General features: G+C 44.9%; 1 protein-coding gene across 3 annotated transcripts in view; it reads right to left on the bottom strand.

Annotated features, from left to right (window-relative positions):
* Window positions 1-6,392: 6,392 nt before the first annotated feature.
* The window catches only part of AFG1L (AFG1 like ATPase), a 207,640-nt gene continuing 197,287 nt past the window's right edge, over window positions 6,393-16,745 (bottom strand). For 2 of the 3 annotated variants that reach the window (XM_053664828.1, XM_053664826.1), the window contains 3 exons: window positions 12,876-13,016; window positions 9,846-9,959; window positions 6,393-7,448 (listed from right to left, as the gene is read on the bottom strand). In XM_053664828.1, coding sequence (XP_053520803.1) covers window positions 7,320-7,448; window positions 9,846-9,959; window positions 12,876-13,016 — 384 coding nt within the window. In that variant the 3' untranslated portion in view covers window positions 6,393-7,319. The remainder of the gene's footprint in view (window positions 7,449-9,845; window positions 9,960-12,875; window positions 13,017-16,745) is intronic. The other variant, XM_053664827.1, reaches the window with a different exon arrangement.

Below are 16,745 nucleotides of genomic sequence, written 5' to 3' on the forward strand. Positions count from 1 at the left end.
AGCTGCGCTGGGGCCCCTGCCCCACTGGATGAGAGAAGTGACTGGATTCCTAGGAGTCGGGGTGAAGAGGTGCTCTGGTGTGGCCCAACTTTATGCCTTATCTTTTCTTCTTTGGTTGGATTGCTTTTCATCTCTGACAATGGTTTTCTCTGGGTGCAAACTCGATGCTGGAGCAGATGGTTTTTATAACTTGAAGCTGCTTAATATTTTAAACAAATGGTGGCTGAACTCCAAGCACAGATAATTTGAAGCAGCTTTCTTGGCCACTCCAGTGCTAGCAAGATTGGGTGTAAAGCTACAGGCAAAAATTAAACCTGCCCACCTAAAGTTTTCACTGTGACCAAGAATCCACAAAGGAAGTAAGAAAGTGTATTTAAAGTTGAAGAATGCGGTGGGTGAGGCCGGCTGGAGCGCCTGCATGGGCGTGGGGCTGGGAGGAGATAGAGATAGGCAGATATTTCTCAGCCCTCCCGGGGACACACCACCTGGATCCGGGGATAAAGCTGAAGAGAGAAGCCATTCTTTGTATCAATTCTGAGGGAAGAGCCAGGTCTTCAGACAAAATCAGAAATGAAAAGAGCTGGTCTGGGGGGCTGGCTAGAGTGTAGATTATGCTGCAAAAACAAGCGTGATAAAAATCCCGCAGCTTATCAGAATGGAGTTTACTTCTTGCTCTCGCACCTTTCCCTGTGGGTGTCCTTGGGGCTCAGCACTGCAGGCTACTTTTGCCTCGGGTGATGGTTCTGGGTCTCCTACGCCGAGAAGAGAGGGGAGAAGAGAGATCTAGAGCTCAAACCAACCAACAAGTGCTTCACCTCGGAAGTGATGTCCACGTCAGTTCTGCTCAGAACCAATGGCTCAGAACTGGTCACATGACCTTGCCTCACTGCCAACAAGCCAGAAGTACGATCCTTCTGTGAGCTTGGAGGGAGAGGGAACTGAATATGAGTGAGCCCTGAAAATGCCCACCCCTGCCAGAGAAAGGGGTGCTTTTTGGAACTTGCTTTTCCCAGAGAAGCTCTTGGAGCTATCTGTGCGCCCATGAGGATGTCCCTTTGTGGGAGGGGATACAGCTGGTGAATGGAATGTGGAGGGGGAGCCAAAACAAAGGAGAGATACATGCTGAAGATGCCCAAGTTCAGTGTTATTAGCCAGATTATCTAAATAGGTCCCAAGTGTTTTCTGAGTTTATTATCTGTGTCCCCAAATGTGAACAAAGTCTTTGGCTTAGCTAAGATTTGGGGAAACTCAACAGGTATGGCTCATCCCTGCCTGCGCCAGACTGTGGAGACGGTGATATAGCAGGGGCAGAACAAGACCAAATGTTCTGGACGTGGCTGATGCCTCCAGTCCAGAGAGTCTCATTCACATGCCAGTCTTGGAGATTCTGTTTTTGTATGGACTTAAACTGGTGTGCTTTTCTTAAAGAACAATATAAGCAACATATAGATTCTCCAATACCAACAACCACAATTTTTAAAGCTTTTACACCATTATATTCCATATAGCTTCTAAGGGAGGGCCTCACCATGAGAACCACTTAATGCTTATTCAATACATCGAAGAATGAGCAAGAAGAATGAGAACTATCAACCAGCTGCCACACTTCTAAGGCCAGCCTCATTCTGTAAGACTCCAGAGTCCATCTGCAGGCCAAAGGCGGCTCACAAGACCCGGGACACTCCAGACTTGATTCAGGTCCTGCAGCAATAGCAGAGGCCCCGAGTGCCGGGATCATATTGGCTCAGATTGCTCCTGTGTTCAGACTGTTGGACTCGCCATCCACTCCCCTAAGTAACCACCCTCCAAGTCCTGTTCCACACTGATACTTACTTGAACTATTTCTCAGTCATGCATCAACATGATTCTGATGTCCACCCCTTCTTTTCTGGACCAATTCACAACGCACTGGGACTGCCTGAGTGTTTTCGACAATATCGGTATCACTGCAAGAAAATATTGCAAAAAGAGATGACAGAAGTGATATCGGTATCCTGAGTGAGATCAGACACACTGAGTTTGAAGAACATTCCAGAAGAGAGATCCAATAGGCCATTGGAAGTACAGAGCAGGAGACTGGGAACACATGTTGGGGGATTCTTGGCATTGGGGGTATTTGTAGCTGGGGAGGCCCAGGAAGGAATGTGAAAACGATTTGTGTCAAAGTCCTGTCTATAATGTCCACTGTTGTTTTAGCATCACCATTTTTAATGAGCCCAAGAAAGAACTTAGGAGGTGAGAAAAGGAAAAAGGAGCCAAAAGCTTTCAGAGAAGGAAGAGGTGAGAAGCGGGCAGAACCAAGTATTAATTCTGGAAGCACCAGCAGAGAGCGTGCAGCGGTGGGGCAAAGTGCTCAGAGCCTGGGAGCAGCGGCCAGGCCAGGCCCAGGTCTGGTTCCCAGCTGTGTTACCCGCGGCCTTCCTTTCCTCATTTCCTCTGGGAGGTGGCGGTAATCACACCTCCCTCGGAACTGCTGTGGATGAGACAACAGGGTGGGAGCAAGTGCTTTGTAAAGTGCTGCCGGTTTAGAGTTCTGTTGTCAGTGGGGGTGGACAGCGAAGGCAGGGGAATCGCGGAGGAGGAGCAGAGGCCAGAAGGAGAGGATCGGGCACCTGGGGGTGGGGCGGGGCAGCACAGCAGAGAGGGTGGAGGGTTGCCATAGGGTTCCAGGCCCCAGGAGCCTGTGCTCCCTGGGAGGTGCTCTCCAGCGAAGTCTGGACACCCAGCTGGAGGCCCGGCTCTATCTACTTACTGGCCGTGTGGTCATGGCCAAGAGCTCCTGATCGGTGGCTATCAAGCCCTGGAATCCCTTGCATACATTCATTCACAAGTACTGACCAGTTGCCTCTGATTCTACTGGCAGGGGAGCTGGGCCAGGAAACGGTGCAGCTTCGAGAAAGAACCACTGTTCAAATCAACCCTGTGCTGTGCTCGGGCCTTTTCTTCTGTCAGTTTGTCCCACTGACCACAAGATGGTGCCCTCTCTCTGCAAAATCTCTGATGTTCACCAAACAGGAAACAACACATTTTCTCTATAACCCTGAAAGAATGGATTTGAATTTAACAATCTGCATAGCATTTCATTAAGCCAGAATTCAGTATCGCCGGTGTCCAGCCATTTAATGTGAGTGTTCACTCTAGGAACCTAACTGGGTTGGGATGTGTCTATTCTTTTGCATTCCTCAGGGGCTCTAACGAGCAGCAGAGCAGGCCCTCGCTGTGACTTATCATCACCTTTAGTATCAACAACAACCAGCATTCATTCAGTCCTTTACCAGTTGCAAAGTGCTTTCCACCAACTGTCCTCAGAATAACTCCATGAAATGGCTATTGTTCTCATTTATAGATGAGAAGCAGCTCAGAGCACTCGTTCAAGGGCACAAGGCAAAAGTTGGCAGAACCAGACTGTGAACCCTTTTCCCCTACTGCACTTGGATGAGAAGGGCAGGCACCCTCGGAGAGGCCGGCAGTGGTCAACCGCTGGGGATCTGCGAGTGCAGCCCCGAGAGGGGAAACTCCTCAGGACCACCACTGGATGGCTTCCAAAGCGAGCAGGAAAGATGAACAGGTGCCCTCGGGGAGTGTCACACCGTCGGAGACGGCAGGTCAGTGGACAGGTTGGACTGGGCTGAGTGGCCAGCTAAGGTAACACGTGGGAGGCTTCTAGTGCAAAGGTGTATACAGTCGGCAGTCACTCAGCAAGAGGGCAGATCTTCATTATTTTAATTTCCTGTTCCAGGAAAATGAACTGCTGTGCCAGTGGGAAAAAATTGAATGTTAATTCTGCCTTAAGAAAGAGTTGCACACTCATCTCCAAAGGAGATTCTTTTCTATACCAGCCAGTGATACCTTATGAGGTTAGTGGATCTGATAAAGACCATTTATTTACAAGATCGCCTACAGACTTGCCGCCATGCGGATTCCCACAGTCAGTCCGGAACCCGGGAGTCAGGGCCCCCCATCCCTCAGGGTGTCTGCATCCCAGGTGAAGGGGCTGCAAGCATAGGTTTGAGTACTTGGAGCAGGGAGACAGGCGTCAGGACAGCCGCAGGTACACGGAAAGCGTGAGACGTGCATATTTTGATCACTTTATTATCGACTGTTGTAGCCGCCTTCTATGCCTCCACTTCCCCGTCTGTAGAGAGGTGGTAACAGTATGTCTCACAGGATGATTGTAAGGATCAGTTTATTGGTAAAGACCTCAGGCCCCACGCCCAACACGCAGGAAGCACTGTGTTTCCTCAATGTTAAATACATGGGCATGAGCATATCCATTCATATATTTTACAGGTGAAATTTGAATTTTTTCCAAAATTCCAAATAATTAAAAAATTGTTATTTGTACACTTGTAGATACAGGAAATATACTTCACAAAGATTAAGGTATTGCCTTATGATGAAAAACTGAAACCCCGCTGAAAATGCGCCTGTTTGATTAGAATGGTGCCGTACACATCACCTTTGGGGCCTCATGACTGTGCTTTCCCTTCCTTACCGCTGATGGCAGACAAGCCCGTCCACACCCGTCAACACGCAAACACAGGCAGCAGTGCAGGTTTTTATTTGTTTTTAATTTATTTTCCTTTTTTTTGTTTTTAGTCAATATGTATGTCTATAGAAATAAAGTGTGATGCAGCAGTCAGATTTTTCTTTCTCTTTGTTAAAGTTTTCCATTTTCTCCAGGCGATTTCTTCTAGGTTTGGAAATCAGTGTTCATTTCAGAGGGCACCGTTGGCATTTTCTCGACTATAAGGCCTTCGCCCGGGTTTCTGGGTGAGGGGCTGCTCCATAGCGGTACTCAGCTCAGACCTCCATCTTCAAGTATAAATTTAAAGCCTTTACACACACAAAGTGTTTGCTCTGAGAGATTTCGTGGGTCCCTGGAGAACGACTGGAACGCCAAGAGTGTAACGAGGCAGGACTTGAAGAAAAACACAAGCATCGAACATGCTTTTCAATCTAGGGGTCATTTTTTTTCACAGCCCATTTCGGCATTAATTTTCTTTTAGTAGAGCCACTGTGTTGTTTCCTAATAATGGCCACTAGAGACTTCTGTGCGTTTTTCTTCTGTGTGCAGGCTGTTTTGAGGAGATGGGGGTAAGGATGTTTCACTTCCTGCTACCTCCTCTGCCGTCCTGGTACCTGGGCCAACACACCCAACCCGAGAGCTTCTCCACCTCCCTGCAGAAACTAGCTCAGAAAGCCCTGCCACTGCGGCCTAGCCCCCTCCCCCTTCCCCCCACCCCCAGCCCAGGAGCTGGTGGGAGACCTAGGGGCTGGAACAGAAGCAGGGATGTGACCCAGGCACTCGGGTGGAACCTAAACTCCAGTTTTACCCTACAGACACAAAGTTTTAAAAGAAGTTTAAGTTCTTTAGCACCAAAATTATGGAGCAGCCACACTGAGAATACCGTGGCCTTCTGTGCATTGAGCCAGGACCCTAACCAACATCACATGATGGTTTCTATGGAAACATAACATTCTAATTCTAAACCCCTGATCTGGAATTAACTTTTGCCACAGAACTATTTCACATACACCCAACACACTCAGGGACGGTTCCTGCTTGCATCATTCAGGCTGTCCATCTGTCCATCCACTGTCTTTTTATGAAGGTACAGCATAACTGCCACAGAGATATGAAAGGCAAAAAGCTAAGATTGAAAAAATAAAGTTAAACATTTTATGTCTGTTGCATTCAAAGCAGTGGTTCTGTTCCAAACTCATCTTCACTGAGTTTTAAAAAATAAGTATTAAAAATGTCTTCTTTTTTACAGGGGTGGTGTGGTATAATGGTATAAAACCCAGAACAAGTTTTGTAAACTGTGACTCTCAGGTGAAACTATTTAACTTCCCCAAGCCTTGGTTTCCTTATAGATAAACAGAAATTATTGTACTGATTCCCTACAATTAATTTTTAGCTGGGAGCATGTAAATCTCCAGCAATAGATTTGGCAATTATTTCTCATCCTTTCTCCCTCTTAATCTATTTAATCTCTTTTTGAACTCACTGCTTCAAGTCAATAAAAAATTTTAAACCACATTTAAGTTTCAGAAGCTGTGATTTAAACTTTTTTCTATACTCGGATTCCCTCTCTATCTGCTTGATTTAGGTCAATATCCAAAACATACTAATGTGAAAAGATTATTTACTTACAAATTAAGTAGGTCCAGAGAGCCTCCTTATGTTGATGATTGTGTTGATGCTCTCTTATCTGAGCAGATTCACCTGTGCCTACCTCCAAAGAATATTTGATTTTCACAAGACTTTGTGGATTTCACTTTTTTCCCCCTTGAACAGAGATTTAGACTTTCCTAACAGGTTCAACCAAGATTCTTTCTGTAACAACAGTTACCCAAGTCAGATTGTACTTGAATGAATCAGAGTGACCTCAGTGAAGGACAAACTGGGCTTTATTTAAGTAGATGCAGACAGGTGTCTGTGTCCAGGCGGAAGCGGAGGCAAGGGCAGGGAGCGGCATTGTGCAAGCAGAGGAAGGGCGCACGAGGAGTGGGCGGGGGCGGCTGTCCCGTGGGGTCCTGCTCCCTCCCTCTGCTGCTGGGTGTGTCCAGGACCCTGCTTCCTCTGACGCTCTCACTGGTCCCCATTCCTGGCACCTGTCCTCTTACTCTCAGAGTTGGACCTGCCTGTTGGTTGGAAGGATTCCGGTGTCACCATCCTGTGTTTTCAGGCAATGCTGTGTCCACTGCAGATCATGCCCTGCCTGCCACGCTTGACCTCAGGGTGAAAAATATACTCTCTGTTGGGAGAAAACCTGAAGACCTGGGACATTTAGCACAATGTACAGCCCCCTCCCCAAATCACATGTATAAGCCAATATTCTAAAATGTTATTCCCTGTAGTTTATAGCAGGATCAGAATGCTTTCTTTGCTTTGAATTGAAAGACAGTGTTTTTTCCCTCCTCTCAGAAAAGATGTGTTTCTCTCATGTGGCAACAATACTGCCAACATGCTAGATGTCCAGACACCTGGCATTTCCTGTGCGTGTGCATTCAGGGTCCATTCAGGTGGCTCCATTTGAAGCCAAATGTCCGGTCCTACATTCATCTTTGGGAGTGCTGGTTTTATTTTATTTTGGGTGCAGAAATAAAGCTAAATAAACAGGCAAAAAGTAGACCTATAGAAATGGCTTTAACTTATTAATTAACTACATCTTTGACAGAAATTTTAAATAAAAATGGTCCAGAGGACAAAATGCATTATTAATGATTAGAAAATGATTCTTTCAAGTCCCATAATAGAGAGTTCTCCCTGCAGTAATCACTTGTCCAGTGTTTCATTCATGCAAAAGTGATTTTTACTTCTTGCTTCTGTCCCCTTCATTCCAGTACTGTTCAGTCTGCATTTCTGTGAGTCGGGAGATCGTGCGCTGAAATGCAAAGGCTTCCTCTTCTCCGGTAAACATGGAGAGACCTTCTGCTGTGCCCTAGTGACCAAAACGATAACCCAGCATCAGTTAAACCACCACCGGGTAGAAAAGAATGCCTTTCTCCAAAAGTACATGCCAAAAATAAGTAACAGCAAACAGCCCCAGTTCTGGCAAATTAGACAGAGGCTGACATGCGTCCCCAAAGCCTGACAGACAGGGCTGCGCTTGCTCAGAAACAGGGACGACGCAGTTCCTCAAGAGCATCCTTTCAAACTGTCCGCAACACCACTTGGATGGAAGCATTGCTCTTGGAGAAATCAGCGTTTCAAAAGACGACAGCACATGGGTTTATGAGCAGCTATTTATTTCTACATGTAGGTATAAGTAATCACATTTTCAAAGTTCTCTTTGTAAAGAGTTACTGGTCTAATTTCCCCAAACTTCTGAGAATACATAATTTCTCCTCAGGTCAATAAAGAACTGCTTCCTCATTCCAAATCGCCTTTGCCTCTGGGGTTGGAAGAATGAGGGACCCCTCTCATTTGGGAGGTGAGTGTTTATGGATAGTTTTTTAAGTTTTGACTAATATTTCTTTATTCAATTTATTGGGGCGACACTGGTTGTGACCATCATATACATTTCAGGTGCTCCGCTTTCCAACGGCTGTGCACTCCACCACGTGTTTCACACCCGCAGTCTAGTCTCCTTCTGACACCACATTTCTGACCCTCCTCACCTTCTTCCTCCTCCTCCTCCCAGAACCACACTGTCATCTATATCTGTGAGCTTGTTTTCTGTTTATTGATTTGTTGCTTTAGTTTTATATCCCATACATGAGTGAAATCATATGGCTCTTGTCCTTTTCTGTCTGACTTATTTCACTCGATATAACACTCTCCAGACCCATCCATAATGTCACATATGGCAATGCTTCAACTTTTTTATGGCTCAGTAGTATTCCACTGTATAAATGTGCCACATTTTCTTTATCCAGTTGTCCACTGAAGGACACTTAGGTTGTTTGCATGTCTTACCTATTTGTGAATAATGCTGCAAGGAACAAGGGGTATATATATATCTTTATGAATAAGTGTTTTCAACTTTTGGGGCTAGATACCCAGATGAGAGATTATTGAGCCATATGATACCTCTATTCTTAATTTTTTGAGGAACCTCTCTAGTGTATTCCATTTGGGCCACACCAATTTACGTTCCCACCAGCGGTGTGTAAGGGTTCCCTTCTCTCCACATCCATTCTAATCCTTGTTATCTCCTGTCTTATTGATAATAGCCATTCCGACAGATATGAAGTGGTATTTCATTGCGGTTTTGATTTGCATTTCCATTATAACAAGTGGCATTGAGCATCTTTTCATCTATCTGTGGCCATTTGTATGTCTTCCTTAGAAACTATCTGTTCCAAGTCCTCTGCTCATTTTTTAATCAAATTGCTTTTTTTTGGTTAAGTTATATAAGTTCTTCATACAGTTTTACTTTTATTGCCTCATGGGAGGTATCATGTACAAATATCTTCTCCCAAGGGTTTGGCTGCCTTTTTGTTTTGTTGATGGTTTCTTTTGCTGTGTAGAAGCTTTTTAGTTTGATGTAGTCCCATTCATTTTTTTTTATTTTACTTATGTTGCCTTTGGGGTCAAGTTCACCAAAACCTCTCTGAGACCAAGGTCCATCAGTTTACTGCCTATGTTTTCTTCTATGTAGTTTATTGTTTTAGGTCTTATATTCAAGTCTTTAATCCATTTTGACTTAATGTTTGTGGATGGTGTCAAAAAGCACTGACTAATATTTCAGTTGTTTACAGTTGAGAAATACACCCTGTAATGCTTATTTATATTTATACATAAGAAAATGCAGTCACTTTTGGTTGATCTGGAATAAATCACCAAACCCCAAATACCAGGAGAACTGGCTCAGCACTGGCTGATTCCCTCTGGGGTGGCCAAAGGTCTGGCACCCACAGGGTCCCCCTATGTGTTTATGGAAGGGGGTTGGGAGAAAAATCATGGGTTTCTTTTTAAGCCAAGGGCCTTGCTAAGCACTCCATGGTCTTGGGATAGCTGGTCCACACGCTTGGACACTATACTGTGTGCTCTACAAACCCCTCAGACATGCAGAAAAGGCGGTGTGGTGTGTCCGGTGAACCAGACACAGGTGGCCGGGTGTCCAGCTCTGGGCTGTCATCAGTGAGTGCTACGACCACATGCCCATTAGTCACTAATCTGTACTTTGTTTCTGTCAAAAGCAAAAATGATTACTGAGACTGTAATTCTCTATATGTAGTGATACTGAGCGTAAGTGCTATGCCAGCTTAAGAAGAAAGCAGCGAATCAACAGTTAAACATATACTACATTCCTTTTTCAAAATGTAGCCATGTATCAAACCAAAAACAATTTAGCTGTTTTATAATAAAACAAGATCATGTTAATATCAACTACCTGGCTCAGCCCCAAATCATCCATCAGTATTCTGCTTTGCTCCAACTCACTGTCATGCTGCTGATGCAGAAATAAGCTGGATAAAGGAGCCGACGCGGAGCAAATTATGCGCACCTGAAACAGAGGAACATGATGGTGTTACTCCTCACACTTCATAAGTTGAAGGCAAGAACGAATCTCTCACAAAACAAAATCTTGTTTGTCATAACATGGAGCTTAGATTCTGCTTTTAAAACGTCCATATTTTTTCTAGTAGTCTGTATCTGTTTAAAGCGATACTTTTAAACTGCACAGTACTTTTCAAACTATCTCCGTATACCATCACACGAAGTAGGGAGCAAAGTTTCACTGGGCAGCTTCAGGCCTGGAGAGGTCTCAGCTTGCGAAGCCAGACCCGATCTTCCAGCTCTAAGTCCCACGGTCGTTCCATCACACCTGGGGCTCACGTGCACACCTGGCTGTTGGGGGCCCGTCTCTGGGTGCATCGGAGATGCTCTCCAGGTGCACTGTGCGCAGGCCACCACCTCCTGGGTGGGGGACTGCTAAGTTCAAGGCGCTGCCTCTCTAATTATACCCCAAGTTTCCAGAACCTACACTGATATCAATATCCTGCCGACACTCTTCAAAAAGACTACGTTTTCCATTAATATTTCTTGATTACACAAGTGTTTGAGTGAGTGGGCATATGTGATAATCATATGTTGGAAAGAGTTTTTCTGTCTTTATAAATTTTATGTCCACTAGTTTAAATACAAGATAGACCTTCCTTGGTATTTAAAGAGTCTTGAATTTATTTTTAGGATTCACAGCTATCATTTTAAAATCATTATTTAAATAAATATGCCAATAGTTTAAAACAATAAATTGACATTTGGGACTAGTTTTTCCATATCCAAATGGCCTTCCATCTCCTTTTATAAATTCTTTTAATCAAAATGACACTTTCTTCATTATTTAGATGGGAACACCCTTATTCACAAATTTCTATGACTACATTCTAGAATAATGTCTATTTAATGCAAATTTCTAAAATAAGATAATTTTGACTACTCTAAGTGTGTGATTAAGTTAACATAAATGTTAGGAGAGTCCATCATATTGCCAGATAAATCTTTTATTCTCTAATTAGGAGGTGAAACAGTGGGGGGTGAGATAGGATTACGGGGTGGAGATCATAAACTTTCTTTAAGTTATTCCTAGCTGAGAGATTTTTAAAAAATAAGAATGCATTAATTCTACACTCTAAGAACCACTCACTAATGGCCCTATTCCACTTTCTTCCCGGAGCATCATCCTTCTAAAAACAAGAGTGCCGCCTCCAGGCTCAACCCATGTATTCCACTCCCACCCCTGCAATTATTTCCATATTTCCGAGCAGAGTCTCTGGGTGAGTGACCCCGGAGACCACTAAGCAGCGATGACTCTTGATCCCCCAGCTCTGGAGCTCTCGGCTTCCGGCCTCTCCTGACTGCTGACCCCAGCGTGCTGGCCCCAAGGAGTGCTTGGCAGGCCCCGCAGCCTTGCCCCGGAGCCCTGCTGGCTGTCCTTTGGGCTCCGGCCCAGCTCAGGGGCTTTGCTGCAAACTCCCCAACCTGGTGACGCTTGTCACCCTGGATTAAAGTTCAGCCACCACTTCTTAGCATCGTAAGATGCTCTTAAGGAGCCTGTGAATATGCAGATTCCTTCCGGGCCCCACCCTGGGTCCTCATGTGCCAGGAGGTGTAGGCTCTGGAATCCAGATCCTAAGTAGCCCAGCAGATTCCGATGCAGGTGTTTCTCAGGAGGACTTCCCGGTGTCTCCCCGAAACCGAAAATCAGTCGGCTCTCCCCCTAGAGAGCTCTCAAGGTGCCATCTGTCCAAGAGACCGTCCCACAGTGGTGACTTCACGTTTAGGTCTGTGGACATTTGAATAAGGTGTCTCTGACCCTAAATTATAAATTCCATGATGGCAGGCACTCCATCTGGCTTTGCTTGACATTGAACTTCTAGCACTTAGCACTGGGCTTGGTATGACAGAGACTGCTAAGGAACAGATAAATGAAACATTAAAGTCTCCCCTCTGCCTCCCAGAAGACTCTGGCACTTCCATCCTCCCACCAAAGTCCCTTCAGTTTTAAAATCAGTGCTCTATCTACTTCTGTGTAACAGTAAAGTGATAGTTAAACTAACTCTAGTTTGACGTTGTACTTACACTTTCACCGGACACACACATCTGCAGACATGTACTACCAACTGTCGCTCACTTTCTCTGAAAGCTCACTACATGCCACGTGACGTTCTAAGTGCTTTACATCTTCATTTGATCCTCACAACAGCCATGTGATGTAAGTTCCACTGTTACCGACTTTTTCTACAGAGGGCAACAGAATCTCTAGAGGTTAAGCTGGTCTTCAAGGTAGACAGCCCAGCCCCAGGGCCCACTCCTTAACCACAAGGCAACACTGGGTCTCATGAAGGGACAATGGCTTGGCATTTCAGGCTAAAACGCGTGGCTGAAACACCCAACAAGACAGAACAGTGCTAGTTACTAGGGTTTCTGGACCACAGGGAGACAGAGAATACCGAGGTGGTTCTTTAGACATTCACTCATTTGTTCATTCATTATTTTATCAGTTCTATCAGTTACTCACACAACAAATAATTTATTGAGCGCTCAGTTCAGGCAAGGCATTGTGTTGTAATCATCACAGAGCACATGACGTGACCAGCTGAGTGGTGGAATCACTGATATAGCAGAGGCTCTGATGATGGGAGTTTAATGATAACACTACTGCTGGTCCTACTGGTACTGTTACTACTAGCACTTACACAGCACTCGGCTTGTGCCAAGCACTCTTTTAAAGGCTTTACATGGATTCACTTATTTTTGTCCTCACAACTCTCTGAAGTGAAAATGTTATCACCCTGATTTACAGATGAGGGAACTGAGGCACAAAGCCATCTGGGGGGTAGACCAGGACTCCAGCCCAGAGGTCTGGCTCCACAGCCCAAAATGTGCAGGTCTGAGAAGAGGCACATTACATCCTTACCTTGAAATCATAAAAGTTATCAATGAGAGTTATGAATCTTCGAGCCTCAGTCCTTTTTGCCATTGTAAATTGTGGAATGTTTCGCAAAAACACTGTGTCAAAATTCTTTGATAGTTCCAAATAGTCACTGGCTCCAAGTGGCTGTAATTAAAATGAAGTAAGAGACAGAAAATTAAAATAAGCCAATCCTGGTTGCTGTTGGATTAGCTTCATTAGAAAACACCTCTTTTTTTTTGTCGTGATGTGACCCAGGTGGTAGCTTTGGGGCAACTCGACCAAACAGGGCAGTCTTTCCAGAACAGGCAGAGGACAGCGCTCCCTCAGGGGCAGCAGAGGAGACAAGCATAGGGTGGGAGAGAAAGGGTATCTCTAGCCACCTCAGTTGGTAACTTGTGGGCTCCCACCCTAAATCCAGTCTTCACTCTTTTTATTTATATGACATAACTTTAAACATGTCCTAACAAATCCCTCCGGGGCTCAACCACAAACAGCCACTGTTATTAAATAGAGCCACCTTATAATGACATGCTGAATACTATGTCACCATTTTGAAACAACGCTATGCTCCATTATGAAACTCATCAGAAAATACTCCCATGTAAGCTGAGGTACGATTTTTCAGGGGTAATGTAGGAGACACTGGTAACCTCTATAGCAGAGAACAGAGGGTTTTAATGACCAGAAGCAGACCGACACCTCAGAGTGATGCGGTACCGCATGCTGTCACCTCTTGATTCGAGGGGGTTACAGGGCTCAAGGTCTGCAAAATTATTCACAGAGATGCCACCTACAGATGCAAAGTGCTTGTTCCTGAAACATGAGTTTAACCCACAAAAATTATGAAACCATCTGCACGCATGCCCTCTGGGGTTAGGAACAAGCCCGGGAAACACCATCCCCTCGCTGTGTGGGGGGCACCAGAGCCTAAATGGCCAGATCTCCTGGGAGGTCTCTCAGAAAGCTCCTGGCTCCTCCTGACCCATCCTGGTGCTGGGGCGCAGGCACTAAGCCTCCTCAGTTTCTGGCAGAATCCATCAGTGCTTTCTCGCCCAGTCCAGAAATGTTTCCACACTTGGGAAGCCATTAGCATGAAAACTTCTTTCAGAAATGCAGACAGGTACAGCTTCCTGGGAGAATGAGGGAGCTGTGAGGGGACCATCATTCCCACCTTAGGACCCATTCGTTTAAGCCCACACCTACCCTAACAACCCGTTGAAAACGGTTACCCTGAGAAAGAAGACTTCTCATGGAGGTCTGGGAGGTAAGAGTAAACCTGAGAATCAAGTTCTGGAGAAGTGGTTCCCTCAAGAGACAGCAGTTCTGAGGAGGAGGCTGCAATTTGGAGACCTGGGACAAAGAGGCAGAGAACCAGAGAGCGCCCCAAGAATCAACTGACTCCTCTGGAAGTCTGCTCAGGGATCTAACCCATCTCCATTCACCAACCAGATACCAAATGGGGGAAGAAGGAGATAACCTTGCCTTTCCCATCTCCCTCCCTTGCTGGAGCACTTTTACCTCCAGACCCAGTGCCTGACCTTGGCTGGCCCTCCCCGGCTCGCCTCAGCCACAGTGTCTTGAGAGGGTGTCTGTGTGTGTGTGTGGTTGGTTTAAGCTTGGCTCTCACACAAGGAAACCTTGCTGCCAAACCTGATATGGCCCAGGAATGTGTGTTAACGGAGTAGCTAGGAACGAGGGCTCGACACTGCTTGGATTTGAATCCTCAGTCTGTTACTTACAAACTATGTGCTTTTGGCAAGTTATGCAATCTTTCTGATCCTTGGTATTCCCATCAGTAATATGGGAATTTGACTCCTATCCCACAGGAGTTTAAATGAAATCATGCATGTAAAGCATTTAACACAGCACCTGAGGCATACATTGACAACCAGACCACTTTGGCTGCTGTGAACTTTTACTATTTTGAGCTTAAAAGATTAGGTTCAGTACAAATGAACTGAGGATGTAAAGAAGTGTCATTTCCTATGGGACCAGTTAGTGCTGCTCCACCACCTTCAACCCTCAGTCAGCCTCTGTGCATCTCCCCATCCTCAGAGTCACGGCCAGGACCAGATGGGAATGTGCAATCCCCACGCAGTGAAGGCGATCAGGGAACACAGTGCTGTCGTGCCGAAGGGGGGGGGAACCCACAATGCACCTCCCGTGCTGAGGGTGGCACACGCTACTTTTTTGAGATGAGTTAGAATTTAGTGTCTCATCTTCTGTAAATAAGAAGAAAATATACGTAAAAACTGTGAAACCTCATCTTCAGTATGTAGTTACGTATAATTAAGCTCACTCTTTATGCATGGACGTGATTTCTATCAGTGTAACTACATGCCCAAAGAGAATCATCATCAGAAGTGCACTGAAGTGCCGAGGGCAACTGAAAATTGGAATTTTGCCCACTCAGCTATTTTTTACAAATTATATACTTTGACAGTAGGTTCTGCATTTGCCATTACATTAGCAAATATCCTATTCTTTCATATCCCTAACAAAATTATGTGCTCAGTCACAAAAGAAAAACTGAGCTTAATATAGTTATCTGTCTCCTCCAGAAACGATGGTCACTGGGGAGAACGAGGAGTCAGGGCCCAACGGACACAGAGTTCTAGTCTGAGATGATGGGAAGCTGCAGACAGACACTGATGAGGACTGCACAACAGTGTGATGTACTTAATGCCACCAAAACGTACACTTAAAAATGACAAAAACGGTAAATTGTATGTTATATGTAATGTTACCACAATAAAAAATAGTCATTAAAACAAGGAAAGGTTATTAATGGCCAGAGAAATTCCAATCTGGTGCATGGAGAGATAGCAGTATTATTTTTTCTTTAAAAATATGAGAAAGAAGAATGAAATATGTATTACTCAATTAAGTCTTTTTCCAAAACAAATCAGCTCCACTGAGATTAAGATTAATTTTAAATATAAAAAAGATTTGTTTGGCCCTCGCTGTTGTAGCTCAGTGGATTGAGCACAAGCCTGTGGGTCAAGGGGTCATCTGCTCGATTCCCAGTCAGGGCACATGCCTGGGTTGCGGACCAGGTCCCCAGTGGGGGCCACCTGAGAGGCAACCATACATTGGTGTTTCTCTCCTTCTCTTTCTCCTTCCCTTCTCCTCTCCCTAAAAATAAAAAAATAATAAAATTTTAAAAAAATGTAAAGATTTTTTTAGTAAATATTAAAAAAATATGTTTTCTTATACTAGTCTCAACACTGAATTGTCCAAGAAGGAACAAACAAACTTTCAGGATTGACTTTGGTGACAGATAGGGATTTCTTATTAATACAAAATGCTCTTTTTCATTAACTGCAATGAATTAAACAGTGGTGACAAGAATGTAGAAGAGGCCTTGTTTTGTGACTTCTGCTCAAGCGACCTTGAGCAAGTCTCTCTGAACTTCTGCGGCCGCCATCACAGGACCTGTCTCACAGGTTTGTCCCAAGGGCTCAATGTGCTGACTGCATGCAAAACCCTAGAACTGGAGCTATCACATGGTAAGTGCTCAAAATGTGAGCTATTAACTTACCGAGTTCGTGTGAGAAGTACATGAAATGACATATGCATACACACTATTGGGTATACAACAGACAATAAATAGTAGCTTTTCTTCCATTTCCTATTAAGTAACCTTTTCCTTAACTCATGAAACCCTTCAGGCTAAACAAGAGAACAATTCAACCAATTCTAACCTGCCTCTGCCTTTCCGCACAGAGGTGAAGGCTGCTCCGTTTGGTCCTTCCTGCTATCCCCAATCCACCCAAATTCCTGCCAGCCTGGCACATTAGCCCCCATGAAGTCATACAGAGATGACAGAAATAGCCTCTGCCACAGGCCTGCTCCTTCCCACATGTCTTTTGG

This window comes from Artibeus jamaicensis, unplaced genomic scaffold, assembly GCF_021234435.1.
Source record: "Artibeus jamaicensis isolate MK-2021 breed Jamaican fruit bat unplaced genomic scaffold, CSHL_Jam_final contig_387, whole genome shotgun sequence".
Taxonomy (NCBI): Eukaryota; Metazoa; Chordata; class Mammalia; order Chiroptera; family Phyllostomidae; genus Artibeus; species Artibeus jamaicensis.